Genomic DNA, 27,678 nt, shown 5'->3' with positions numbered 1-27,678 from the left:
TTGAACACAGCCATCAAAACATATGAATGCAGTCTACATGGGCAAGGTACTGGTGGACTGATCAGTGCTCTCGGGACTGTTTCTCTGTCAAGAGCACTTTGAAGAGCAGATGCAATTTTAAAGGGTTCCATATTAAAGTATGGAGGTATTCCTATACTTCCATCTGCAAAAAGCAATGTCAAAACTCTGCTAACCCCCATTCCAATAAAGGGGAATATTCAAATTCAATCTAAAAATTGTAAGTTGGAAAGCGAAATGCATTACTAAAAGGAGTAAAATATCGATTTATTTCCCTTGCGGCCTGGGTGCCACTATAATGCAAAATGGTCACTGCATTCACCCTCTTCAGAACAGAATGGCAAAAACTACTTTCTTGTGCATTTCTTCCCCAAATTTTCTCCAGCACCCTACCCAAAAGGCCATTCTTCATAGCAAGCATCAGTGGATTACCCCACTTTGGAGGATATCACTGGTCTGGCCCTTGTATGAAATCTACATAGAGGCAATTTTTACCGGGGGCCAAAGGGTAGAAATCAAATACGGGGAGCCTTCATTTCCTCCTCCTCCATTGACCAGGGACATTGAAACTGAATGTGCTGCACTTCTCAGTGTCCAGCTGAAACCTAACTTGGGACAGACCAAAGAAAAAACAACTGCTTCAAAACAACAGACGGCAAACTCAAGACATGTTGTGGAGAATCTCTTTAATATTTTGACTTAAAGCCAGACAAATAATAACCTTACATTTCCCCATAACCTGTTGCTTTTTGCAACTGAGTGCACATTCAGTGCACTTTGAGCTGTTGAAAAGAAAAGACACAAGCACACCAGTTGGAAAGGTCCTTAAGCAACATAAAGGAACAAAGTTATTCAGCATTCTCTCTTACCAGTAGCTCTGATCTTGACAATTATTTTTGAAGGTTGTTTCCAACAGTACACTGTGGAATGGTCAGTGGAAAAATGCATTTACATACAGAGCTGCTGTATGTAAATGGTCCCAAGACCAACAGCACTGCTGTGAATCAAAGAGTTCAGCAGCCAAAGATTAGGGTGATCTAAAACATTCCCTACATGCTGAGGGCTTATGCATTTTTCTGAAGGAGGTGAAGAACACTGCTGTTAACTACAAACCAATTTGTTTAATGAACGCTATTACCACCGTAAGAGGTTAAACAGTTACACGACCAATCAGCTTTTGTATTAGTGTAATCCAATAACAATTCAAGCAATGCTGAATGAAGATTTGAATGATAATCTCTCCCACAATTTCTCTGCATTGGGAAAATAAACATTAACTTTGTCGAAATTAAGCCTGCGTTACTCCAATAAAATTCAAACAGTTTCTTTTAACACAATGCATAGCAAAAGCGCTACAACAGTGTAAAAGCAATACAGCTCAGTCGGGCACTAACCTGCATGACATCCTACATACTGAACCGACATTTGGGTCGCTGTAAAGAGACAGCATTATCTTAAACAATCGGTTTCTATAATTATGAAGATCAGTTCTTTCCCTTTGTCTAGAGTGCCTGCAAGCGCGTTGGACAATGGCCGAAGACAAAATTATTAAATACTGGGGAGAACAAGATATTTATTAGGATGTGAAAGGGGTGGTTTCCATGAGGGTCTTCAGTAGTGGCTGGGTTATTCACTTTGCAAAGACAAACCAAAAGGAGGCACTTTAAGCAGTACGGAGGATGATATGAATACCAGAATCCGTAAATACTGGATTACTCATCTCTCCAATTTTCAGCGAGTACGTAGCTTCTTCAAATGGCCTCTGCATTTGGCCTGGAATGCAAAGCAAAGACAATAAAATAAGTGCATTACAGAATACATATCTGGTTTTTCAATTCCAGCTGTTGGTTTTTTTCTGTTAAAAAAGTACATATTCAACAAGCTCCAAGATCTGCAGAAATGTCCTTACTGGACTGAAAAATATCACACCTTCTCTCAAATACAGACAATTAAAACAGAGATGCTTGCTCAAGAGGCCAGAATTAGAGGAGCACAGACATCTCGGAGGGCTCTGAGGCAGGGAGAGATGATAAAGATGGGGGTGGGGGGTGTCTGAGGCCAAGGGGGGGGATTTGTAAACAAAGATGAAAACTTTAAAATACATGTGTTGCATAACTGGAACCCAATATAGGTCAGCAAGCACAAGATGTGAGAACAAGACTTTGTGCAAGTAAGGACATGGGCAGCACAGTTTTTAGACAACTTCAAATTTAGGCAGGGTAGAATGTGGGAGGCCAGGTGAGCGTTGGAACAGTCAAGTCTAGAGGCAGCAAAAGCAGGGGTGAGGGTTTTGGCAGCGTGGAGGCGAAAGTAAGAAGATATTAGAGAGAGAGAAATAGACAGTCTTCAGCATTGGCATAGAAATGTGGTGGAAGCTTATCTCATGGTCAAGTATGACACTGAGGTTGTGAACAGACGGGTCAAACTTAGTTGCCAGGTAGAGAGATCAAGTTGGCAGCTGGGAAACAGATGTAGTGGGGACCAAAGACAATGGCTTCATTCTTCCTAATATATAACTGCAGGAAATTTTTGCTTATCCACCACTGGATGTCGGAAAAGAAGTCTGATAATTTAACGACAGGGAATAGCTGAGAGAGGTGGTGGTGGTGAGCTGTTAACAATCCTAGCAAGGAATACTAACTTTCCAGTTGGTCCTACGATGATCTATTAGTCACAACCAGGCAGCATGTGGAGTGATTCAGAACACTGTAGGAAAGCACAGTGTGCGGAGTGATTCAGAACACTAGGAAAGCAGAGTGTGGGGAGGGGTTCAGAACATCAGGAAAGCACAGTGTGCAGAGTGGTTCAGAAAACTAGGAAAGTACAGTGTGGGGAGGGGTTCAGAACACTAGGAAAGCACAGTGTGGGGAGGGGTTCAGAACATCAGGAAAGCACAGTGTGCAGAGTGGTTCAGAAAACTAGGAAAGTACAGTGTGGGGAGGGGTTCAGAACACTAGGAAAGCACAGTGTGGGGAGGGGTTCAGAACATCAGGAAAGCACAGTGTACAGAGTGGTTCAGAAAACTAGGAAAGTACAGTGTGGAGAGGGGTTCAGAACACTAGGAAAGCACAGTGTGCAGAGTGGTTCAGAACACTAGGAAAGCACAGTGTGGGGAGGGGTTCAGAACATCAGGAAAGCACAGTGTGCAGATTGGTTCAGAAAACTAGGAAAGTACAGTGTGGAGAGGGGTTCAGAACACTAGGAAAGCACAGTGTGCAGAGTGGTTCAGAACACTAGGAAAGCACAGTGTACAGAGTGGTTCAGAACACTAGGAAAGCACAGTGTACAGAGTGGTTCAGAACACTAGGAAAGCACAGTGTGGGGAGGGGTTCAGAACATCAGGAAAGCACAGTGTGCAGAGTGGTTCAGAACACTAGGAAAGTACAGTGTGCAGAGTGGTTCAGAACACGAGGAAAGCACAGTGTGGGGAGGGGTTCAGAACATCAGGAAAGCACAGTGTGCAGAGTGGTTCAGAAAACTAGGAAAGTACAGTGTGGGGAGGGGTTCAGAACACTAGGAAAGCACAGTGTGGGGAGGGGTTCAGAACATCAGGAAAGCACAGTGTGGGGAGGGGTTCAGAACACTAGGAAAGCACAGTGTACAGAGTGGTTCAGAACACTAGGAAAGCACAGTGTACAGAGTGGTTCAGAACACTAGGAAAGCACAGTGTACAGAGTGGTTCAGAACATCAGGAAAGCACAGTGTGGGGAGGGGTTCAGAACACTAGGAAAGCACAGTGTGCAGAGTGGTTCAGAACACTAGGAAAGCACAGTGTAGAGAGTGGTTCAGAACACTAGGAAAGCACAGTGTGCAGAGTGGTTCAGAACATCAGGAAAGCACACTGTGGGGAGGGGTTCAGAACATCAGGAAAGCACAGTGTGGGGAGGGGTTCAGAACACTAGGAAAGCACAGTGTGGGGAGGGGTTCAGAACATCAGGAAAGCACAGTGTGCCGAGTGGTTCAGAAAACTAGGAAAGTACAGTGTGGGGAGGGGTTCAGAACACTAGGAAAGCACAGTGTACAGAGTGGTTCAGAACACTAGGAAAGCACAGTGTGCAGAGTGGTTCAGAACACTAGGAAAGCACAGTGTACAGAGTGGTTCAGAACGCTAGGAAAGCACAGTGTACAGAGTGGTTCAGAACACTAGGAAAGCACAGTGTACAGAGTGGTTCAGAACACTAGGAAAGCACAGTGTACAGAGTGGTTCAGAACATCAGGAAAGCACAGTGTGGGGAGGGGTTCAGAACATCAGGAAAGCACAGTGTGCAGAGTGGTTCAGAACACTAGGAAAGCACAGTGTGCAGAGTGGTTCAGAACACTAGGAAAGCACAGTGTGCAGAGTGGTTCAGAACACTAGGAAAGCACAGTGTGGGGAGGGGTTCAGAACACTAGGAAAGCACAGTGTACAGAGTGGTTCAGAACACTAGGAAAGCACAGTGTACAGAGTGGTTCAGAACACTAGGAAAGCACAGTGTGGGGAGGGGTTCAGAACACTAGGAAAGCACAGTGTACAGAGTGGTTCAGAACACTAGGAAAGCACAGTGTGCAGAGTGGTTCAGAACACTAGGAAAGTACAGTGTGCAGAGTGGTTCAGAACACTAGGAAAGCACAGTGTACAGAGTGGTTCAGAACACTAGGAAAGCAGAGTGTGGGGAGGGGTTCAGAACACTAGGAAAGCACAGTGTACAGAGTGGTTCAGAACACTAGGAAAGCACAGTGTGGGGAGGGGTTCAGAACACTAGGAAAGCACAGTGTACAGAGTGGTTCAGAACACTAGGAAAGCACAGTGTGCAGAGTGGTTCAGAACACTAGGAAAGTACAGTGTGCAGAGTGGTTCAGAACACTAGGAAAGCACAGTGTACAGAGTGGTTCAGAACACTAGGAAAGCAGAGTGTGGGGAGGGGTTCAGAACATCAGGAAAGCACAGTGTGCAGAGTGGTTCAGAAAACTAGGAAAGTACAGTGTGGGGAGGGGTTCAGAACACTACGAAAGCACAGTGTGGGGAGGGATTCAGAACATCAGGAAAGCACAGTGTGGGGAGAGGTTCAGAACATCAGGAAAGCACAGTGTGGGGAGGGGTTCAGAACACTAGGAAAGCACAGTGTGGGGAGGGGTTCAGAACACTAGGAAAGCACAGTGTGCAGAGTGGTTCAGAACACTAGGAAAGCACAGTGTACAGAATGGTTCAGAACACTAGGAAAGCACAGTGTGCAGAGTGGTTCAGAACATCAGGAAAGCACACTGTGGGGAGGGGTTAGAACATCAGGAAAGCACAGTGTGGGGAGGGGTTCAGAACACTAGGAAAGCACAGTGTGCAGAGTGGTTCAGAACAAAAGGAAAGCACAGTGTGCAGAGTGGTTCAGAACACTAGGAAAGCACAGTGTGCAGAGTGGTTCAGAACAAAAGGAAAGCACAGTGTGCAGAGTGGTTCAGAACAAAAGGAAAGCACAGTGTGCAGAGTGGTTCAGAACACTAGGAAAGCAGAGTGCAGAGTGGTTCAGAACACTAGGAAAGCACAGTGTGCAGAGTGGTTCAGAACATCAGGAAAGCACACTGTGGGGAGGGGTTCAGAACATCAGGAAAGCACAGTGTGGGGAGGGGTTCAGAACACTAGGAAAGCACAGTGTGGGGAGGGGTTCAGAACATCAGGAAAGCACAGTGTGCCGAGTGGTTCAGAAAACTAGGAAAGTAGTGTGGGGAGGGGTTCAGAACACTAGGAAAGCACAGTGTACAGAGTGGTTCAGAACACTAGGAAAGCACAGTGTGCAGAGTGGTTCAGAACACTAGGAAAGCACAGTGTACAGAGTGGTTCAGAACACTAGGAAAGCACAGTGTACAGAGTGGTTCAGAACACTAGGAAAGCACAGTGTACAGAGTGGTTCAGAACACTAGGAAAGCACAGTGTACAGAGTGGTTCAGAACATCAGGAAAGCACAGTGTGGGGAGGGGTTCAGAACATCAGGAAAGCACAGTGTGCAGAGTGGTTCAGAACACTAGGAAAGCACAGTGTGCAGAGTGGTTCAGAACACTAGGAAAGCACAGTGTGCAGAGTGGTTCAGAACACTAGGAAAGCACAGTGTGGGGAGGGGTTCAGAACACTAGGAAAGCACAGTGTACAGAGTGGTTCAGAACACTAGGAAAGCACAGTGTGCAGAGTGGTTCAGAACACTAGGAAAGTACAGTGTGCAGAGTGGTTCAGAACACTAGGAAAGCACAGTGTACAGAGTGGTTCAGAACACTAGGAAAGCAGAGTGTGGGGAGGGGTTCAGAACATCAGGAAAGCACAGTGTGCAGAGTGGTTCAGAAAACTAGGAAAGTACAGTGTGGGGAGGGGTTCAGAACACTACGAAAGCACAGTGTGGGGAGGGATTCAGAACATCAGGAAAGCACAGTGTGGGGAGGGATTCAGAATATCAGGAAAGCACAGTGTGGGGAGAGGTTCAGAACATCAGGAAAGCACAGTGTGGGGAGGGGTTCAGAACAACAGGAAAGCACAGCGTGGGGAGGGGTTCAGAACACTAGGAAAGCACAGTGTGCAGAGTGGTTCAGAACACTAGGAAAGCACAGTGTACAGAATGGTTCAGAACACTAGGAAAGCACAGTGTGCAGAGTGGTTCAGAACATCAGGAAAGCACACTGTGGGGAGGGGTTAGAACATCAGGAAAGCACAGTGTGGGGAGGGGTTCAGAACACTAGGAAAGCACAGTGTGCAGAGTGGTTCAGAACAAAAGGAAAGCACAGTGTGCAGAGTGGTTCAGAACACTAGGAAAGCACAGTGTGCAGAGTGGTTCAGAACAAAAGGAAAGCACAGTGTGCAGAGTGGTTCAGAACACTAGGAAAGCACAGTGTGCAGAGTGGTTCAGAACATCAGGAAAGCACAGTGTGCAGAGTGGTTTAGAACACTAGGAAAGCACAGTGTGGGGAGGGGTTCAGAACACTAGGAAAGCACAGTGTGGGGAGGGGTTCAGAACATCAGGAAAGCACAGTGTGCCGAGTGGTTCAGAAAACTAGGAAAGTACAGTGTGGGGGGGGGGGTTCAGAACACTAGGAAAGCACAGTGTACAGAGTGGTTCAGAACACTAGGAAAGCACAGTGTGCAGAGTGGTTCAGAACAATAGGAAAGTACAGTGTGCAGAGTGGTTCAGAACACTAGGAAAGCACAGTGTGCAGAGTGGTTCAGAACACTAGGAAAGCACAGTGTGCAGAGTGGTTCAGAAAACTAGGAAAGCACAGTGTGCAGAGTGGTTCAGAACAAAAGGAAAGCACAGTGTGCAGAGTGGTTCAGAACAAAAGGAAAGCACAGTGTGCAGAGTGGTTCAGAACACTAGGAAAGCAGAGTGCAGAGTGGTTCAGAACACTAGGAAAGCACAGTGTGCAGAGTGGTTCAGAACATCAGGAAAGCACAGTGTGCAGAGTGGTTCAGAACACTAGGAAAGCACAGTGTGGGGAGGGGTTCAGAACACTAGGAAAGTACAGTGTGGGGAGGGGTTCAGAACACTAGGAAAGCACAGTGTGGGGAGGGGTTCAGAACATCAGGAAAGCTCAGTGTACAGAGTGATTCAGAACACTAGGAAAGCTCAGTGTACAGAGTGATTCAGAACACTAGGAAAGTACAGTGTGGGGAGGGGTTCAGAACACTAGGAAAGCACAGTGTGGGGAGGGGTTCAGAACATCAGGAAAGCACAGTGTGGGGAGGGGTTCAGAACACTAGGAAAGCACAGTGTACAGAGTGGTTCAGAACACTAGGAAAGCACAGTGTACAGAGTGGTTCAGAACACTAGGAAAGCACAGTGTACAGAGTGGTTCAGAACATCAGGAAAGCAGAGTGTGGGGAGGGGTTCAGAACATCAGGAAAGCACACTGTGGGGAGGGGTTCAGAACATCAGGAAAGCACAGTGTGGGGAGGGGTTCAGAACACTAGGAAAGCACAGTGTACAGAGTGGTTCAGAACACTAGGAAAGCACAGTGTACAGAGTGGTTCAGAACACTAGGAAAGCACAGTGTACAGAGTGGTTCAGAACATCAGGAAAGCACAGTGTACAGAGTGGTTCAGAACATCAGGAAAGCAGAGTGTGGGGAGGGGTTCAGAACATCAGGAAAGCACACTGTGGGGAGGGGTTCAGAACATCAGGAAAGCACAGTGTGGGGAGGGGATCAGAACAACAGGAAAGCACAGTGTGGGGAGGGGTTCAGAACACTAGGAAAGTACAGTGTGGGGAGGGGTTCAGAACACTAGGAAAGCACAGTGTACAGAGTGGTTCAGAACACTAGGAAAGCACAGTGTACACAGTGGTTCAGAACACTAGGTAAGCACAGTGTGCAGAGTGGTTCAGAACACTAGGTAAGCACAGTGTGCAGAGTGGTTCAGAACACTAGGTAAGCACAGTGTGCAGAGTGGTTCAGAACACTAGGAAAGCACAGTGTGCAGAGTGGTTCAGAACATCAGGAAAGCACAGTGTGCAGAGTGGTTCAGAACACTAGGAAAGCACAGTGTGGGGAGGGGTTCAGAACACTAGGAAAGCACAGTGTGGGGAGGGGTTCAGAACACTAGGAAAGCACAGTGTGGGGAGGGGTTCAGAACACTAGGAAAGCACAGTGTGGGGAGGGGTTCAGAACACTAGGAAAGCACAGCGTGGGGAGGGGTTCAGAACACTAGGAAAGCACAGTGTGCAGAGTGGTTCAGAACACTAGGAAAGCACAGTGTGGGGAGGGGTTCAGAACATCAGGAAAGCACAGTGTGCAGAGTGGTTCAGAAAACTAGGAAAGTAGTGTGGGGAGGGGTTCAGAACACTAGGAAACACAGTGTGCAGAGTGGTTCAGAACACTAGGTAAGCACAGTGTGCAGTGGTTCAGAACACTAGGAAAGCACAGTGTGCAGAGTGGTTCAGAACATCAGGAAAGCACAGTGTGCAGAGTGGTTCAGAACACTAGGAAAGCACAGTGTGGGGAGGGGTTCAGAACACTAGGAAAGCACAGTGTGGGGAGGGGTTCAGAACACTAGGAAAGCACAGCGTGGGGAGGGGTTCAGAACACTAGGAAAGCACAGCGTGGGGAGGGGTTCAGAACATCAGGAAAGCACAGTGTACAGAGTGATTCAGAACACTAGGAAAGTACAGTGTGGGGAGGGGTTCAGAACACTAGGAAAGCACAGTGTGGGGAGGGGTTCAGAACACTAGGAAAGCATAGTGTGGGGAAGGGTTCAGAACACTAGGAAAGCACAGTGTACAGAGTGGTTCAGAACGCTAGGAAAGCACAGTGTACAGAGTGGTTCAGAACACCAGGAAAGCACAGTGTACAGAGTGGTTCAGAACACTAGGAAAGCACAGTGTACAGAGTGGTTCAGAACATCAGGAAAGCACAGTGTGGGGAGGGCTTCAGAACATCAGGAAAGCACAGTGTACAGAGTGGTTCAGAACACCAGGAAAGCACAGTGTACAGAGTGGTTCAGAACACTAGGAAAGCACAGTGTACAGAGTGGTTCAGAACATCAGGAAAGCACAGTGTGGGGAGGGGTTCAGAACATCAGGAAAGCACAGTGTGCAGAGTGGTTCAGAACACTAGGAAAGCACAGTGTGCAGATTGGTTCAGAACACTAGGAAAGCACAGTGTGGGGAGGGGTTCAGAACACTAGGAAAGCACAGTGTACAGAGTGGTTCAGAACATCAGGAAAGCACAGTGTGGGGAAGGGTTCAGAACACTAGGAAAGCACAGTGTGCAGAGTGGTTCAGAACACTAGGAAAGTACAGTGTGCAGAGTGGTTCAGAACACTAGGAAAGCACAGTGTACAGAGTGGTTCAGAACACTAGGAAAGCACAGTGTACAGAGTGGTTCAGAACATCAGGAAAGCACAGTGTGGGGAGGGGTTCAGAACACTAGGAAAGCACAGTGTGCAGAGTGGTTCAGAACACTAGGAAAGCACAGTGTGCAGAGTGGTTCAGAACACTAGGAAAGCACAGTGTGCAGAGTGGTTCAGAACACTAGGAAAGCACAGTGTGCAGAGTGGTTCAGAACACTAGGAAAGCACAGTGCGGGGAGGGGTTCAGAACACTAGGAAAGCACAGTGTACAGAGTGGTTCAGAACACTAGGAAAGCACAGTGTACAGAGTGGTTCAGAACACTAGGAAAGCAGTGTACAGAGTGGTTCAGAACATCAGGAAAGCACAGTGTGGGGAGGGGTTCAGAACACTAGGAAAGCACAGTGTGCAGAGTGGTTCAGAACACTAGGAAAGCACAGTGTGCAGAGTGGTTCAGAACATCAGGAAAGCACAGTGTGCAGAGTGGTTCAGAACACTAGGAAAGCACAGTGTGCAGAGTGGTTCAGAACACTAGGAAAGCACAGTGTGCAGAGTGGTTCAGAACACTAGGAAAGCACAGTGTGCAGAGTGGTTCAGAACACTAGGAAAGCACAGTGTGGGGAGGGGTTCAGAACACTAGGAAAGCACAGTGTACAGAGTGGTTCAGAACACTAGGAAAGCAGAGTGTGGGGAAGGGTTCAGAACACTAGGAAAGCACAGTGTGCAGAGTGGTTCAGAACACTAGGAAAGTACAGTGTGCAGAGTGGTTCAGAACACTAGGAAAGCACAGTGTGCAGAGTGGTTCAGAACACTAGGAAAGCACAGTGTGCAGAGTGGTTCAGAACACTAGGAAAGCACAGTGTGCAGAGTGGTTCAGAACACTAGGAAAGCACAGTGTGCAGAGTGGTTCAGAACACTAGGAAAGCAGTGTGCAGAGTGGTTCAGAACACTAGGAAAGCACAGTGTGCAGAGTGGTTCAGAACACTAGGAAAGCACTGTGTGCAGAGTGGTTCAGAACACTAGGAAAGCACAGTGTGCAGAGTGGTTCAGAACAATAGGAAAGCACAGTGTGCAGAGTGGTTCAGAATACTAGGAAAGCACAGTGTGCAGAGTGGTTCAGAACAATAGGAAAGCACAGTGTGGGGAAGGGTTCAGAACACTGTAGGAGACAAAAAAACCCAAAAATTGCTGGAAAAACTCAGCAGGTCTGACAGCATCTGTGGAGAGAAAAACAGGATTAATGTTTCGAGTCCAGATGGCTCTTTTTCGGAACTAAATAGTAGAAGAACTGTGGTGAAATATATACTGTTTAAGGAGGGGGGACAGGTGAAGCTGGATAGAAGGTCAGTGATAGGTGGAGGCAGAGATTGCAAAAGATGTCATAGATAAAAGGTCGAAAGGGTGTTGATGGTGATGATACTAACTAACGGAGGTGCTAATGGTGACATTGAGAGTGGAAAGCAGGGTGAGCAAATGACAGATGACCCTAGTGGGGGTGGGGTGGGAAAAAAGATCGAAATAGGTTAAAAGGTGGGGATAAAACAATGAATGGAGATAAATTTTTAAAATAATAATAGAAATAGGCGGGAAAACATGTATATATAAAAATTTAAAAATAAATATTTGAAAAAGGGGGATCAAAAAGGGGGTGGAGATGGAGGAGAGAGCTCATGAGCTAAAATTGTTGAACTCAATATTCAGTCCAGAAGGCTGTAAAGTACCTGGTCGGAAGATGAGGTGCTGTTCCTCCAGTTTGCGTTGAGCTTCACTGGAACAATGCAGCAGGCCAAGGACAGACATGTGGGCATGAGAGCAGGGTGGGGTGTTGAAATGGCAAGTGACAGGGAGGTCTGGGTCGTGCTTGCAGACAGACCGAAGGTGTTCCGCAAAGCGGTCACCCAGTCTGCGTTTGGTCTCTCCAATGTAGAGGAAACCGCATTGGGAGCAGCGAATGCAGTAGACTAAATTGAGGGAAGTGCAAGTGAAATGCTGCTTCACTTGAAAGGAGTGTTTGGGCCCTTGGGCAGTGAGGAGGGAGGAAGTAAAGGGGCAGGTGTTGCACCTTCTATGGTTGCATGGGAAGGTGCTGTGGAAGGGGGTTGAGGTTTTGGGGGTGATGGAGGAATGGACCAGGGTGTCCCACAGGGAACAGTCTCTACGGAATGCCGACAGCGGGGGTGAAGGGAAGATGTGTTTGGTGGTGGCATCATGCTGGAGTTGGTGGAAATGGCGGAGGATGATCCTTCGAATGCGGAGGCTGGTGGGGTGAAAAGTGAGGACAAAGGGGACACAATCATGGTTCTGGGAGTGAGAAGAGGGTGTGAGGGTCAATGGAAACTGTTGCAAGAATCAAGAAGCTTCACAAGAGGGAAGAAAGCAGGCAGCAAGAAAGTAGCAATCCTATACATCTAGATTAAATAGCCCATTTATTCTACAACAGTGCCAATTTTCCTTTTACTGCTACTTACTTATTAAGAAAAGGCAGCAGGCAGTTTGTTATAAATTCAGTGACACATAATGTAATCACCACGTGTCACATTACTGATACTGGAATCCACAAGGGGGTTTGACTATTGAAGACAGGAGGCTGATGACTGCTAACCACATGCAATCAAATTTGAAAAACACGTACTTGATGTTACTAAATTAGAATCTGGTGTTATTGTATTTATTACAATAGTCACACTGGCAGAACACAGAGCACTTAACACTGGTGTCTGTTCAATATTATACTTCAAAAATAATCATACAGGTTGGTAAAATCAGTGGTGAATAGATCACATCTTACCTTTGCCAAAGAAGCCCAGATCTCCCCCTTCTTTTGCAGAGCTGCAGTCACTATATTTGGATGCTAAGTGTTCAAATGTTGCATCTCCAGATTTGATCATTTGGATATACTCTGAACAAAGATACAAAGTTAACAGAATAGGCTCACAAATGAAGACATTTTTTTTCTGTATTCGGACCTTACAAGATGTTTTTGAAGCAGTGAACAGCATGAAGACAACTTAAAACATTTTTTTAAAAAATCACTTTCCCTCCACTTCTAACAAAGCCGGCTGTCAGTCAAATGCCACCTTTGGACTAATTAAGGCGAGGGGGAAAAGTTAGCTTTTAATCCGTATACAACTTTGATTCCAGAGTATCACTGACTTCACACGACTGCATCAAAAAAGGTTGAAAAATAGAAATATTGAAGTAAATGGAAGGCACTCAAAAAAGCAGACCAGGCAGCTCATAAGGAAAGATGGTTCAGCAGCCTTGAGAATGATTTCACACCGTATCCCCATCTCGACTCTCAGGCTTCAGTCACTGATGTTTGTTTTAAATCCAGGCCCATAGTGCAGGACATCAGTACTAAACTCATAAGCAGTAGTACTTAGTTACTCCATCAGTAATACTAATGCTAGTAAGGAGACATATGAAGACTTCAGTGGAGGCAAATCTCTAATGGTTCTTCATTGATTAACAGCACTCCCATATTGGTTCAAACCTTCCCAATATCTACCACACAATATAATAAAGTCCTTGAAATTGCAAGTGTCCAGACCGTATGCTACAGCTCTTCCAGATAGCATGGAGGTAACAACTCGGCATGTGGAAAATCCATACAGCACTTCATATTGTACCAGTCCCCACACACCCATATATTTGTGCCATATGTGATCCAAACACTTACTTTTCATCAGCTCATTAAAAAAACGGTTTACCCTTAAAATAAGTCATCGCCCAAGTGTTCTAAGTTTTAACAGAATTTCTGGAAATAGGCAACAATTGGGAAGAGAAGTTATGACTAAAGATAGTCTAGTCCTGACTAGAAATACAGAAATGTCTTTTCCCCACCTATTCCAGCACCAACCTGTGTGTTAGGAAATAGAGATAGTTCAAGTTTTATCGGTATTTATGGGAGTTAGGAGTGAGTTTTAGCTTTGAAGTTTAAGTCTGATTTGTATTTCTGTGTCTGTGTTAAGAAAGGTCAAATGGAGTTTTAGTTTCACTTTAGAAAGGTGCCTGCATTTCTAATGAGGAGTTTTACGATCCCTAAAAAGGAAATAAACATACAATGCGAATCAGAGCAGGTTTGAACCCCAATGCTTCATCCTAAATCTTTGTAGCAAATTGCTCACCTCGCTTGCACCACCATGATTTTTGGGAAGTGGGGTGTGGGGTGCTGCAAGCAGATTCCAAGAACTTAACAGGGGAGAGAAGAATATCAGAGGATCAATTATACCCAATAGCTTGTACACAACCCCTAGTGCCCAGCTACACGTAACAGCAGCATGCTTAGGCATAGGCTCTCTCGGCCAGCTAGGGTTAAGGTATGGGAAGAACCCAAAGGGGAGGTTCACATCCAATTGGTACTAATACTATACAAGCGTCTTTGTACAACTTTCTGCACAAGTCAATGTATTACCTTCTCTAATTTAATTAAAATCTAAGTTTCAAATCAGTTTAATACTTTTTTTTTTCTTTATTCTTTCATGTGGTGTGGGTGTCACTGGCAAGATCAGCATTTGTTGTCCATCCCTAATTGCCCTTGAACTGAGTAGCTTGCTAGGCCATTTCAGAGGGCAGTTAAGAGTCAACCACATTGCTGAGAGTCTGGAGTCACACCTAGGCCAGACCAGATAAGGACGGCAGATTTAGAAACATAAAAAAGAGGAGGAGGAGGTCATTCGGCCCTTTGAGCTATCTATTTAAATATATTCAGTGACTTGGCCTCCACAGCTCTCTGTGGTAGAGAATTCCAGCTTCACCACCCTGAGTGAAGAAGTTCCCCCACCTCAGTTGAATAGCCCACCCCATATCCTGAGACTGCGACCCTTGCTCTACAGCTACTACCACCCCGCCCCTCCCCACACCAGCCAGAGGAAACATCATCCCTGCATCCAGTCTGTCCAGTCCTGTCAGGATTTTATACATTTTAATGAGATCCCCTCTCATTCTTCTAAACTCCAGTGAATACTGACCTAGTCGACCCAATCGCTCCTCATACAACAATCCGGCCATCCTAGAATTAGTCTGGTGAACATTTGCTGCACTTCCTCTTTGGCAAGTATATCCTTTCTTAGGTAAGGAGACCAAAATTGCATACAATACTCCAGGTGTGGTCTCATCAAGGCCCTGCAGTAAGACATCCTTGCTCTTATACTCAAATCCTCTTGCAATGAAGGCCAACATACCATTTGCCTTCCTAAATGCTTCTGCACCTGCATGCTTGCTATTCTGGTTTTCCTACCAAAGTGGAAAACTTCACACTTATCCACGTTATACTGCATCTGCCATGTACTTGCCCACTCAATTTATCTAAATCGCCTTGAAGCCTCTTCACACTGTCCTCATCACTCACATTCCTACCTAGTTTCATGTCGTCAGCAAGCTTGGAAATATTACATTTGGTTCCCTCATCCAAATCATTGATATATATTGTGAATAGCTGGGGCCCAAGCACTGATCCCTGCGGTACCCCACTAGTCACTGCCTGCCACACCAAAAAAAGACCCATTTCATCCTTTTCTCTGTCTCCTGTCTGTCAACCAATTCTCAATCCATACCAATATTTTATCTCTAATCCTATGTGCTTTAATTTTGCACACTAACCTGTGAGACTTTATCAAACATATTTTGAAAATCTAAATACACCACACCCACTGGTTCTCCCTTATCTATTCTGCTAGTTACATCCTCAAAAATCTCCAGGAGGTTTCCCTTCCCTTTCATAAATCCATGTTGACTTTGCCTAATCCCGTTGATATTTTCTAAGTATCCTGTTATCATGCCGTATCCCTTGATTACTGGGCCTCTGACTACTCGCCCAGTGACATTACCACTATGTGGCCACAACAATCTCCTTTTGATATAAAGCCATTATAAAAATATAGACCTGCTGGACCAAATGTTACCTTGAGAATTAAGAAAAAGGTTTGTTCTCCTCTTCCCCACCCACACAACACCTTAACCAAGGAGCAGTCAACAGCACAAGCAAAAAGGATTTGCGCTTTTAGTGAGGTGTGTGTTTGTCATCAGCTTACCGTTTAATGTCTCTAGTGCCTCCTCTTTGCTACGTGTGATCTCCTCCTGTCTCCAGGAAGAAGGACGGCGTGACTGGTTGTGCTTCACTAACAGGTGGGAACAGCGAACTTTGTCAGGTTCAACAGAATTGTAACTTCCACCTGCTTTTGGGCGCTCCCATTGACTCCGATTAGTTATATGATTGAAGAAGTAAATACGACCTACAAAAGAGACACCAAGTCAGAGGCATTAATGTACACAAACCAATCAGGACCACATCTTTAGAATCTCACTCAAATGGCTTTTCCTTCCTCCTCCTATCCATAAACTTTCTCCCCATTTCTCTAAAATTTAAGATGCAGATCCATGGGCACTGACAATCAGCTTGTGTTTCTATTACATCTTTCACAACCCGGATATCCCAAAATCTTTTGACAATCAATTAAGCACCTTCAAAATGTAGTCACTGTTGTAATATAAGAATTGCAAAAGCAAGGTCCCAAGTTAGCAAGGTTGTGACTGGATTTTTTTTCTTAAAAAAGAGAGATGTAGGCTGAGAGATAAATATTAGCCAGGACACTGGGGAGAATGCCCCTGTTGTTCTTAGAATTAACAGTCACATGGGAGGGCAGACGGAGCCTCATTTTAATATCTCATCAAAAAGACAGCATCTCCAACAGTGCAGCACTTACTAACTGGAGTGAGTCAGCCTAGATGATATAGCCAAATCCCTATGATGGAGCTTGTGCCCACAAGTTTGCTGTGATAAAGAGTGTGTTACCACTGAGCCCAGACGGACACCCAAGAACAGGGTGCCCTAAGTGACTGCTGGAAAGCTGTTGAGCAGTATTGGACTTTCATTCCATCATTTGCCATATGTACCTTCAGCAGGGTTCATTGAATAGTGAGCAGCCTAGGGACAGAGAGACCTCCCATTACCACCTAAATTATTCTAAAATATATAAAAACATTTAAAAATAACAAACTATATATTGTAAAAAAGCCTGCAGAAAAAAAATGAATTGTAGGGATTAAGAACATGATCAGAAAATTTTCCATTGTCCAACCTGATGTATCAATGGGGAGATTTATATGGCATTCATATCAGCATAAATTATCAGTCAAACCTAACCGCTGTTGACAATCATAGCAGCTCTAATTTTAAATACACAGTGTTTGTCACCTATTTGGCACCTGCTTAAACTGTTTTTGGTGGTCTTGGAGGTTGGTGGCTGATCTGAATGTGCCCCTCTCCTATGTAAACAGTACCACTGTTCTGTACAGATCAACTGCAAACTTAATCCTGGCAACCAGCACCTGCGCAGACAGGCTGCCACTATTTGACCACTGTTCAAGCTCAAAATACTGCCATCTTGACATTAGTAAATGAAGGATTCCAGGACGGATTAGTTTCAATTCATAAGGATTCTGCGCTACACTGCTCTTATTCATTAGACTTTATTTTCTCTCCACAGGAAAGCTTTGCTGTGTTATTTATATTTAACAGTTCCAATTATTAGAACATTTCAGCTACAGCACAAAAAACCTTTCAATTAAATAGCTGGCGACACTTTCATTATCAACTTGTAGTATGGCCAAGGCACTAAGAATTTTCAAAGGAAGACGCCTCTATTCTGAAATCTTCTTTGTCTTTCTGTGCACTAGTCTGCAAGTAAAGCAAAGAGATGACTAAGGTCTGAACCTAATCAAGTCAAGTATTTATTCAGCTAGGCTTTGTTTGCCTAAGTTGTTTACATGCAGAAGTTTCTGGTGCATCACTGCAGGAAGCAAACTGAAGTGAGAGAGCAGTGATTAACTGTGAAGACTAGATTGAACATTGAAAGAAAGCATATAACCAGGTGGCACACTACATTCAGCTCCCCCATTTTTCCATACCACCTTACTATCTAATCCTTCCAGGTCACTGGGCTAGTGATCCAGAGAACCAGGGTGATGCTCTGGGGACCCACCATGGCAGATGATGGAATTTGAATTCAATAAAAATCTGGAATTAAAATTCTAATGATGACCATGAAACCATTGTCGATTGTTGTAAAAACTCATCTGGTTCACTAATGTCCTTTAGGGAAGGAAATCTATTGCCCTTACCCGGTCTGGTCTACATGTGACTCCAGACCCACAGCAATGTGGTTGACACTTAAATGCCCTCTGAAATAGCCTAGCAAGACACTCAGCTGTAGAAGGCAGCTCACCACCACCTTCTCAAGGTCAATTAGGGATGGGCAATAAATCCTGGCCTAGCCAGCGAAGCCCACCCCCATGACTGAATAAAAAAAAGATTGGTGCTAATAGGGACCCCATGAGATTGATTTTTCACAAAGCTTTTCATTGTGGACTCTTGTGCAGGTGTTTTGCTGAATGGATCCAATTTTCTGGTAAGGTACTATTTTAGAACAGAAGGTGTAAAGTTAAGCACAGCATGTGTTACATTACTCTGCTGATTTAGTCCCGCTATTGCGTCATTTAAATTTATTGCGAGATTTAAAATTAAGTGTCAAATACACAACCTGCCATCATATGGTGTTTTTCTACAACTTAGGACTGATCATGGGCATATAATTTTGTTTACTGTTTACAGTGCACATTCCCAAAAACATAATGGAGATTCTCACATCCTGCGGTTGGTTTCCCCATGAATAAATCAGTCTGGGTTGCATTTTCTCAATTCCTTGCATGAAGTAAACGTGTGTTAAAAGGGACAAATATCCAATGTTTATTTACTCATTCATGTGAGCATCCCAAGCTAGGCTAGCATTTGTTGCCCATTCCTAATTGCCCTTGAAGTAGTGGTGGTGGTAAACCATTGTAGTCCAAGCGGTGTTGATACACCTGTGCTGTTAGTGATGGAGTTGCAGGATTTCAGTTTTTAAGCTAGATTTACACAATTCCTCTCTTTTAATGGACACTAGATTGCACTAGGTTTCCACTTACTCAAAATGCACAAGGCAACAAACCAATGGACACCTCTGGATAAGAGACACAAGGTAAGAAAGGGGCATCCGCCCTCACGCCTTCTCCTCCCTCCCAGAAACACGATAGGGTGCCCCTTGTCCTTACTTATCACCCTACCAGCCTCCGCATTCAAAGGATCATACTCCGCCATTTCCGCCAACTCCAGCATGATGCCACCACCAAACACATCTTCCCTTCACCGCCTCCCCCCCCCGGCGGCATTCTGTAGGGATTGTTCCCTCCGTAACACCCTGGTCCACTTCTCCATCACCCCCAACACCTCAACCCCCTCCCACAGCACCTTCCCATGCAAACGCAGAAGATGCCCCTTCACTTCCTCTCTCCTCACTGCCCAAGGGCCCAAACACTCCTTTCAAGTGAAGCAGCATTTCACTTGCACTTCCCTCAACTTAGTCTACTGCATTTGTTGCTCCCAATGCAGTTTCCTCTACATTGGAGAGACCAAAAGCAGACTGGGCGACCGCTTTGCGGAACACCTTTGGTCTGTCCGCAAGCATGACCCAGACCTCCCTGTTGCTTGCCATTTCAACACTCCACCCTGCTCTTTTGTCCACATGTTTGTCCTTGGCTTACTGCATTGTTCCAGTGAAGCTCAATGCAAACTGGAGGAACAGCACCTCATCTTCCAACTAGGCACTTTACAGCCTTCCAGACTGAATATTGAGTTCAATAATTTTAGATTTTGAACTATCTCCTCCATCCCCAACCCCTTCCCATTTCTTCCCCCTCCTTTTTGTTTTTTCCAATAATTTATATAGATTTTTCTTTTCCCATCTATTTCCATTATTTTTAAATGTATTTCCACCCATTGTTTATTTCTAGCTTTTAGTATTCCCCCACCCCCACTAGAGCTATCTGTACCTTGTCTGTCCTGTCTTCTACTCTTAATTAGCACATTCCTTTAGATAATATCACTACCTTCAACACCTCTTTGTTCTTTTGTCTGTGATAGCTTTTGGTTATCTCCACCTATCACTGGCTGCTTGTCCCAACAACCCCCCCCCCCCAACTAAACCAGCTTATATTTCGCCCCTTTCCTATTTTTACTTAGTTCTGTTGAAGGGTTATGAGGACTTGAAACGTCAACTGTGCTCTTCTCCGCCGATGCTGCCAGAACTGCTGAGTTTTTCCAGGTATTTCTGTTTCTGTTTTTGTTAAGAAAATATAAACAGCTGAGAAAACACAAGGGAACTGAAATCCATACAAGAGGTCTATATACTGATGAATACAATGAAATTATCTCACTATGCTCATTACCATGCAATCTGTAGCAACCCAGGACAGTATTAGAGGGCAGGGTCTCAATATATCAAGTGTTTTTACCCAAAGTCATGTGTAAATATGCATAAATTTCAAAACCAACTATACAGTCCTCGTTCTGTTGAGGAGTCACACGGACTCGAGACATTGACTGTATTCCTCTCCGCAGATGCTGTCGGAACTGCTGAGTTTTTCCAGGTATTTTTATTTTTGTTTTGGATTTCCAGCATCCGCAGTTTATTGCTTTTATACATTCCTCGGCCAGGTTTATAACAAAAAGTCCATTAACAAATAAGACACAGTTCCTTTGTGTTTTCTCAACTTTTCTCATTTGCTCACCCTGTGCCTCTTATCCACAAGTGTCCATTGGTGCCACTTTGTTGTTTTATGCATTTTGAGTAAGCGGAAACGTCCTCAGTATATAGACTTCTTGTATCACAATGATACAAAACATACACTTTGCAACAAGTTACAATGCATCATGTCAAACAATTCAAATATTTGACATGCTCGGCATTGTAAAGCTACCAGATCTCAATTCTAGCTTCCAGGTTGCAACTGAGGCCACATTAATGGGATAATCTCTGCACTATGAAGCTGGTTATGTAACCCAATATGCTTGACCTGGAGCCTAATATAATAATTGCGGAGTTCCATGCACAACCCAGATCCACATCCACTCTTATTGGTTCTCAAAAGTAGCAGGATTCTGTTCATGCAGCACAAAGAAAGGGAAGGCTTATTCCCAACGTGAAGAATCTTCATTATTTTAGGTACCCATACAATGCAATTTAAAAATTACACTCTGGGCAGAGCAAATGGTACCGTTTTTTCTTATTCATTCATGGGATGTGGGCGCCGCTGGCAAGGCCAGCATTCATTGCCCATCCCTAATTGCTCTCTGAACAAGGGCAATTAAGAGCCAACCACATTGCTGTAGGTCTGGAGTCACCTGTCGACCAGACCAGGTAAGAATGGCAGATTAAAGCAAAAAACTGCAGATGCTGGAAATCCAAAACAAAAACAGAAACACCTGGAAAAACTCAGCAGGTCTGGCAGCATCGGCGGAGAACAGCACAGTTGACGTTTCGAGCCCTCACGACCCTTCAACAGAACTGCTCTGAGGACTCGAAACGTCAACTGTGCTCTTCTCCGCCGATGCTGCCAGACCTGCTGAGTTTTCCCAGGTATTTCTATTTTTGTTAAGAATGGCAGATTTCCTTCCCCAAAGGACATTAGTGAACCAGAAGGGTTTTTACAACAATTGACAATGGTTTCATGGTCATCATTAGGCTTTTCATTCCAGTTATTTTATTGAATTCAAATTCCACCATCTGCAGTGGTGGGATTCGAACCTGGGTTCCCAAAGCATTGCCCTGGGTCTCTGGAATCTAGTAATCTCTGGATTACTAGTCCAGCGACAATACCACTGCACATCACCTCCCCCTACTTCTCTTGACTCTGACTGTCTGAAGACATGTCTAAACTGCAGTCCAAGGGTAGATACAGCAATAAAGAGACAAACAGATAGGTGACCCATTTACAATTCTCTAGTGGCTGTCAAATGTAAAATACAAGACTGTAGAGGGGGATTCAAAGTAATTTGGTTGAACAGCCGAAAAGCTTAGAGGACAGGAATTACGTTCCACAAGGAAAATGCTCTGATTGAATATCTCATGCAATATTAAACCAATGAATTCACAATGCAAAACCCTTGTCTCGCCATCCATCATTTACAGTTGTTAAGGGTGTTAAAATTATTAAAGATTTTGAAGCCAAGCTAAGATTCTAACGGCAATGTGCTGTTGTGTTAATAAAAGTAGAAAATGCTGGGAAACACTCAAAGTCAGACGAGACCCCCATGGAGAGAGAATTAATGTTTCAGGTCAACGCCTTCAAACGAAAGATCGTCGAGCTGAAGCATTAAGTGTTTCTTGTACTATCTCCAGAACAATTATTTCAAGGACTGGTAAAAGTCATTCAGCAAATCACCAATAGCACTAACATTCTTTTAATCTAAAATGAATGCCAAAGTGCAGCCTCACTAACTATGCTTGGCACCTCCAGTCTTGAGCTATGGTATATGTATTTAGCAAGGTCACTTTATTTGGAATAATTTCATGGCTTGCAGGAACTTAAGACACCTATCCTCATTTGGGAATCAGAAAAATAACAGGGTATGTACAGTGGACGAGTTGGATAAGTTAGTCACACAGGCCAGGAAGTTCCAGCTCTGATTGCTGTTAACTGATCTCAATGTGGCAGTGGGGATGCTCATACCAGCCTCAAGGGCCCCAGGTACAGATCTGTTCCTTCCACTCTGAAACACTATTCAGTGACACCTGCTGGAAAAGACAGGCAGGTGAACTTCAGGTAAGGACAGGGTTGGTTGCAGCTGTGATGCCTCACAGGTTAAACATTTTACAGCAGTTTACAATTCGTACAGTGGTAGGTAAGGTGCAGCAAAGACGTGTTGAACAGGTGCACCTGTTGTCTTTTAAAGGTGGAATAACAGACCAAAAAAACATCAACTTCAGCTCTTATCAAAATGGCAAATAGAACAAAGGGCAGGGGCTTGGAGGAGGGGCCTGGGGGCTGGGAGGAAGGGTCCACGGGGATCTCGGAGGAGGAGTCGGGGGCTTGGGGGGTGGGTGGCCTTCGAGGTGGAGGGGTCCGGGGGGTTATCCGAAGAGGAGGGGGCTCGCAGAAGGGGGCCGAGGAGATCTCAGAGGAAAGGGCTGGGTGGGGGGGGGTCACGGATGAGGGGAGCCTCAGAGGACGGGGGGGGGGTGGGGGGGGCCTTGAAGGTGGAGGTGGTTGCTGAGAGGGGCCGTGGTAAGGGAGGGGGGAGGTTCAGAGAGGGGGTGAGGGGGCAACAAGAGGGTGGGGGCGTTCAGAGAGGGGGTGGGGCCAACAAGAGGGTGGTGTGGAGGGGGCCAACAAGAGGGTGGGGTGGGGTGGGGTGGAGGGGGCCAACAAGAGGGCAGGGTGGGGTGGAAGGGGCCAACAAGAGGGCGGGGTGGGGGGGGGGCCAACCAAGAGGGCGGGGTGGGGGGGGGGCCAACCAAGAGGGCGGGGTGGGGGGGGGGGGCCAACCAAGAGGGCGGGGTGGGGGGGGGGCCAACCAAGAGGGCGGGGTGGGGGGGGGGGCCAACCAAGAGGGCGGGGTGGGGGGGGGGGCCAACCAAGAGGGCGGGGTGGGGGGGGGGGGCCAACCAAGAGGGCGGGGTGGGGGGGGGGGGCCAACCAAGAGGGCGGGGTGGGGGGGGGGGGCCAACCAAGAGGGCGGGGTGGGGGGGGGGGCCAACCAAGAGGGTGGGGTGGGGCCAACCAAGAGGGTGGGGTGGGGCCAACCAAGAGGGTGGGGTGGGGCCAACCAAGAGGGTGGGGTGGGGCCAACCAAGAGGGCGGGGTGGGGCCAACCAAGAGGGCGGGGTGGGGCCAACCAAGAGGGCGGGGTGGGGCCAACCAAGAGGGCGGGGTGGGGCCAACCAAGAGGGCGGGGTGGGGCCAACCAAGAGGGCGGGGTGGGGCCAACCAAGAGGGCGGGGTGGGGCCAACCAAGAGGGCGGGGTGGGGCCAACCAAGAGGGCGGGGTGGGGCCAACCAAGAGGGCGGGGTGGGGCCAACCAAGAGGGCGGGGTGGGGCCAACCAAGAGGGCGGGGTGGGGCCAACCAAGAGGGCGGGGTGGGGCCAACCAAGAGGGCGGGGTGGGGCCAACCAAGAGGGCGGGGTGGGGCCAACCAAGAGGGCGGGGTGGGGCCAACCAAGAGGGCGGGGTGGGGCCAACCAAGAGGGCGGGGTGGGGCCAACCAAGAGGGCGGGGTGGGGCCAACCAAGAGGGCGGGGTGGGGCCAACCAAGAGGGCGGGGTGGGGCCAACCAAGAGGGCGGGGTGGGGCCAACCAAGAGGGCGGGGTGGGGCCAACCAAGAGGGCGGGGTGGGGCCAACCAAGAGGGCGGGGTGGGGCCAACCAAGAGGGCGGGGTGGGGCCAACCAAGAGGGCGGGGTGGGGCCAACCAAGAGGGCGGGGTGGGGCCAACCAAGAGGGCGGGGTGGGGCCAACCAAGAGGGCGGGGTGGGGCCAACCAAGAGGGCGGGGTGGGGCCAACCAAGAGGGCGGGGTGGGGCCAACCAAGAGGGCGGGGTGGGGCCAACCAAGAGGGCGGGGTGGGGCCAACCAAGAGGGCGGGGTGGGGCCAACCAAGAGGGCGGGGTGGGGCCAACCAAGAGGGCGGGGTGGGGGCCAACCAAGAGGGCGGGGTGGGGGCCAACCAAGAGGGCGGGGTGGGGGCCAACCAAGAGGGCGGGGTGGGGGCCAACCAAGAGGGCGGGGTGGGGTGTGCCAACCAAGAGGGCGGGGTGGGGTGTGCCAACCAAGAGGGGGGCGTGGGGGGGCCAACGAGGGGGGGGGGTCTGCCAACAAGGGGGGGGCGTGCCAACAAGGGGGAGGCGTGCCAAGGGTGGCGTGGGGCGTGCCAACAAGGGGGTGGCGTGGGGCGTGCCAACAAGGGGGTGGCGTGGGGCGTGCCAACAAGGGGGTGGCGTGGGGCGTGCCAACAAGGGGGTGGCGTGGGGCGTGCCAACAAGGGGGTGGCGTGGGGCGTGCCAACAAGGGGGTGGCGTGGGGCGTGCCAACAAGGGGGTGGCGTGGGGCGTGCCAACAAGGGGGTGGCGTGGGGCGTGCCAACAAGGGGGTGGCGTGGGGCGTGCCAACAAGGGGGTGGCGTGGGGCGTGCCAACAAGGGGGTGGCGTGGGGCGTGCCAACAAGGGGGTGGCGTGGGGCGTGCCAACAAGGGGGTGGCGTGGGGCGTGCCAACAAGGGGGTGGCGTGGGGCGTGCCAACAAGGGGGTGGCGTGGGGCGTGCCAACAAGGGGGTGGCGTGGGGCGTGCCAACAAGGGGGTGGCGTGGGGCGTGCCAACAAGGGGGTGGCGTGGGGCGTGCCAACAAGGGGGTGGCGTGGGGCGTGCCAACAAGGGGGTGGCGTGGGGCGTGCCAACAAGGGGGTGGCGTGGGGCGTGCCAACAAGGGGGTGGCGTGGGGCGTGCCAACAAGGGGGTGGCGTGGGGCGTGCCAACAAGGGGGTGGCGTGGGGCGTGCCAACAAGGGGGTGGCGTGGGGCGTGCCAACAAGGGGGTGGCGTGGGGCGTGCCAACAAGGGGGTGGCGTGGGGCGTGCCAACAAGGGGGTGGCGTGGGGCGTGCCAACAAGGGGGTGGCGTGGGGCGTGCCAACAAGGGGGTGGCGTGGGGCGTGCCAACAAGGGGGTGGCGTGGGGCGTGCCAACAAGGGGGTGGCGTGGGGCGTGCCAACAAGGGGGTGGCGTGGGGCGTGCCAACAAGGGGGTGGCGTGGGGCGTGCCAACAAGGGGGTGGCGTGGGGCGTGCCAACAAGGGGGTGGCGTGGGGCGTGCCAACAAGGGGGTGGCGTGGGGCGTGCCAACAAGGGGGTGGCGTGGGGCGTGCCAACAAGGGGGTGGCGTGGGGCGTGCCAACAAGGGGGTGGCGTGGGGCGTGCCAACAAGGGGGGGTGTGGGGCATGCCAAGGCGGGGCGTGGGGCGTGCCGACAAGGGGGGGCGGGGGGCGTGCCGACAAGGGGGGCGGGGGGCGTGCCGCCAAGGGGGGACGTGGGGGCGTGCCGCCAAGGGGGGACGTGGGGGCGTGCCGCCAAGGGGGGACGTGGGGGCGTGCCGCCAAGGGGGGACGTGGGGGCGTGCCGCCAAGGGGGGACGTGGGGGCGTGCCGCCAAGGGGGGACGTGGGGGCGTGCCGCCAAGGGGGGACGTGGGGGCGTGCCGCCAAGGGGGGACGTGGGGGCGTGCCGCCAAGGGGGGACGTGGGGGCGTGCCGCCAAGGGGGGACGTGGGGGCGTGCCGCCAAGGGGGGACGTGGGGGCGTGCCGCCAAGGGGGGACGTGGGGGCGTGCCGCCAAGGGGGGACGTGGGGGCGTGCCAACAAGGGGGGCGTGCCAAAGGGGGGGTGTGGGGCATGCCAAGGGGGGGCGGGGGCGTGCCAAGGGGGGGGCGGGGGTGTGCCAAGGGGTGGCGGGGGCGTGCCAAGGGGGGGCAGGGGGCGTGCCAACAAGGGAGGGGGCTGTGGGGGGTGAGCCCAACAAGGGGGGGTGGTGGGGGGATGGAGCCCAACAATAGGGGTGGGGTGGAGCCCAACAAAGGGGGGGCGGCCAACAAGGGAGGGGTGTGGGTTGGGCCAACAAGAGGGGGGGGGTTTTGGGGCAACAAGAGGGAGTGGTGGGGGTGCCAACAAGAGGGGGCGTGGGCGTGCCAACAAGGAGGGCATGCCAACAAGGGGGGGTGGGGCATGCCAACAAGCAGGGGCATGGGGCATGCCAACAAGCAGGGGCGTGCCAACAAGGGGGGGCATGGGGCGTGCCAAGGGGGTGTGGGGCGTGCCAACAAGCAGGGGCATGGGGCGTCCCAACAAGCGGGGGCGTGCCAACAAGGGGGGGCATGGGGCGTGCCAACAAAGGGGGGCATGCCAACAAGGGGGGACGGGGTGGGTGGTGGGGCCAACAAGAGGGGTGGCTGGGGCCCAACAAGAGGGGTGGGTGCCAACAAGAGGTGGGGTGGCGCCAACAAGAGGGTGGCTGGGTGGGGGGTGGCATCAACAAGAGGGGGGTGGGGATGGCCGCCAACAAGAGGGGGGAGTGTGGGGGTGGGGCGTGCCAACAAGGGGGAGGCCAAGAGGGGGGGTGGGGGGCCCCAAGAGGGGGGTGGCAACAAGAAGGATGGGGGCGGGTGGGGGGGGCCAACAAGAGGTGAGGGGGGGGGGGAACAAAAGGTGGGGGGGGGGGGGCAACAAGAGGTGGGGGTGGGGGGGCCAACAAGAGGGGGGGCAACAAGAGGTGGGGGTGGGGGGGCCAACAAGAGGGGGGGGGGCAACAAGAGGGTTGGGGGGGGGCAGCAAGAGGGTTGGGGGGGGGGGGGGGGGGTTGGGGGCTCAGGGTCCTTCAATGCAGCCCGCCCCGAACATTGCCAATAGAAATCCAGGCCCGAAGGGGTCTGAACCAAAACATTCCCCAGGATTGGCTGAGGCCCGGGCGCCTATGGTGGAAATTTTCAGCCAGGCCTGAAATCCAGGGCCCGGGCCTATTCCACCCGACTCAGAGTCAGTAATTGTTTTTTTTTTCCAAGGGGCCAGTGTTTCTATGATGATTAATTTTTGTTTTAAATTCTTTATTTATTACCTGACTTGCGACTCATTCGCTTCTCCCAGCCAGGCGGTAGGGGCTCCTCCTCAGCCATGGTTCTTGTCGAATGAGCCGAGCGGAGACAACCTAACCTGAGCGCGGCGTGGGCGGGAAACCCGCTATCGTCGCTCTGCACTTTGATTGGTCCATCAGTACGTCAATGACGCCTCCGTTCCAGGTCTCCAATGACGATTGGTCAACACTGATGCCAGTCAGGGCAGGTCCCGCCTCTGTAGCGTTCACGTGCAATCTAACTTAGTGCCTGGTAAGCCCGCCCAATTGGTCCTGAGATCAGGCCCGCCTTCTCGGGCTAATACCTTGCTTCTATTGGACGAACTGGAACGTCAGTCATAAGTTCGGTTCGCCGATTGGTCAAGAGGCGGTAAAGTTC

General features: G+C 49.5%; 1 protein-coding gene across 1 annotated transcript; it reads right to left on the bottom strand.

The window, feature by feature from the left end:
* Positions 1–687: 687 nt before the first annotated feature.
* On the bottom strand, positions 688–27,426 carry pin1 (peptidylprolyl cis/trans isomerase, NIMA-interacting 1). The gene is made up of 4 exons (XM_041177435.1): positions 27,285–27,426; positions 15,845–16,045; positions 12,601–12,711; positions 688–1,791 (listed from the first exon to the last, which is right to left on the bottom strand). Exons 1-4 carry the CDS (start codon positions 27,340–27,342, stop codon positions 1,682–1,684), a joined length of 480 nt encoding a protein of 159 aa, XP_041033369.1. The 5' UTR covers positions 27,343–27,426; the 3' UTR covers positions 688–1,681.
* Between the last annotated feature and the right edge of the window lie 252 nt (positions 27,427–27,678).

The sequence above is a fragment of the Carcharodon carcharias genome, chromosome 30 (genome assembly GCF_017639515.1).
Source record: "Carcharodon carcharias isolate sCarCar2 chromosome 30, sCarCar2.pri, whole genome shotgun sequence".
NCBI lineage: Eukaryota > Metazoa > Chordata > Chondrichthyes > Lamniformes > Lamnidae > Carcharodon > Carcharodon carcharias.
This window is presented reverse-complemented; position numbering and strand designations above follow the sequence as displayed.

Coding starts and splice junctions, on each gene's coding strand:
- pin1 (XM_041177435.1), bottom strand. CDS start 27,342: ATGGCTGAGGAGGAGCCCCTACCGCCTGGCTGGGAGAAGCGAATGAGT. Junction 12,712..15,844: donor GGCACTAGAGACATTAAACG/GTAAGCTGATGA, acceptor ATCTTTGTTCAG/AGTATATCCAAATGATCAAA. Junction 1,792..12,600: donor TCTGGGCTTCTTTGGCAAAG/GTAAGATGTGAT, acceptor TTTGCATTCCAG/GCCAAATGCAGAGGCCATTT.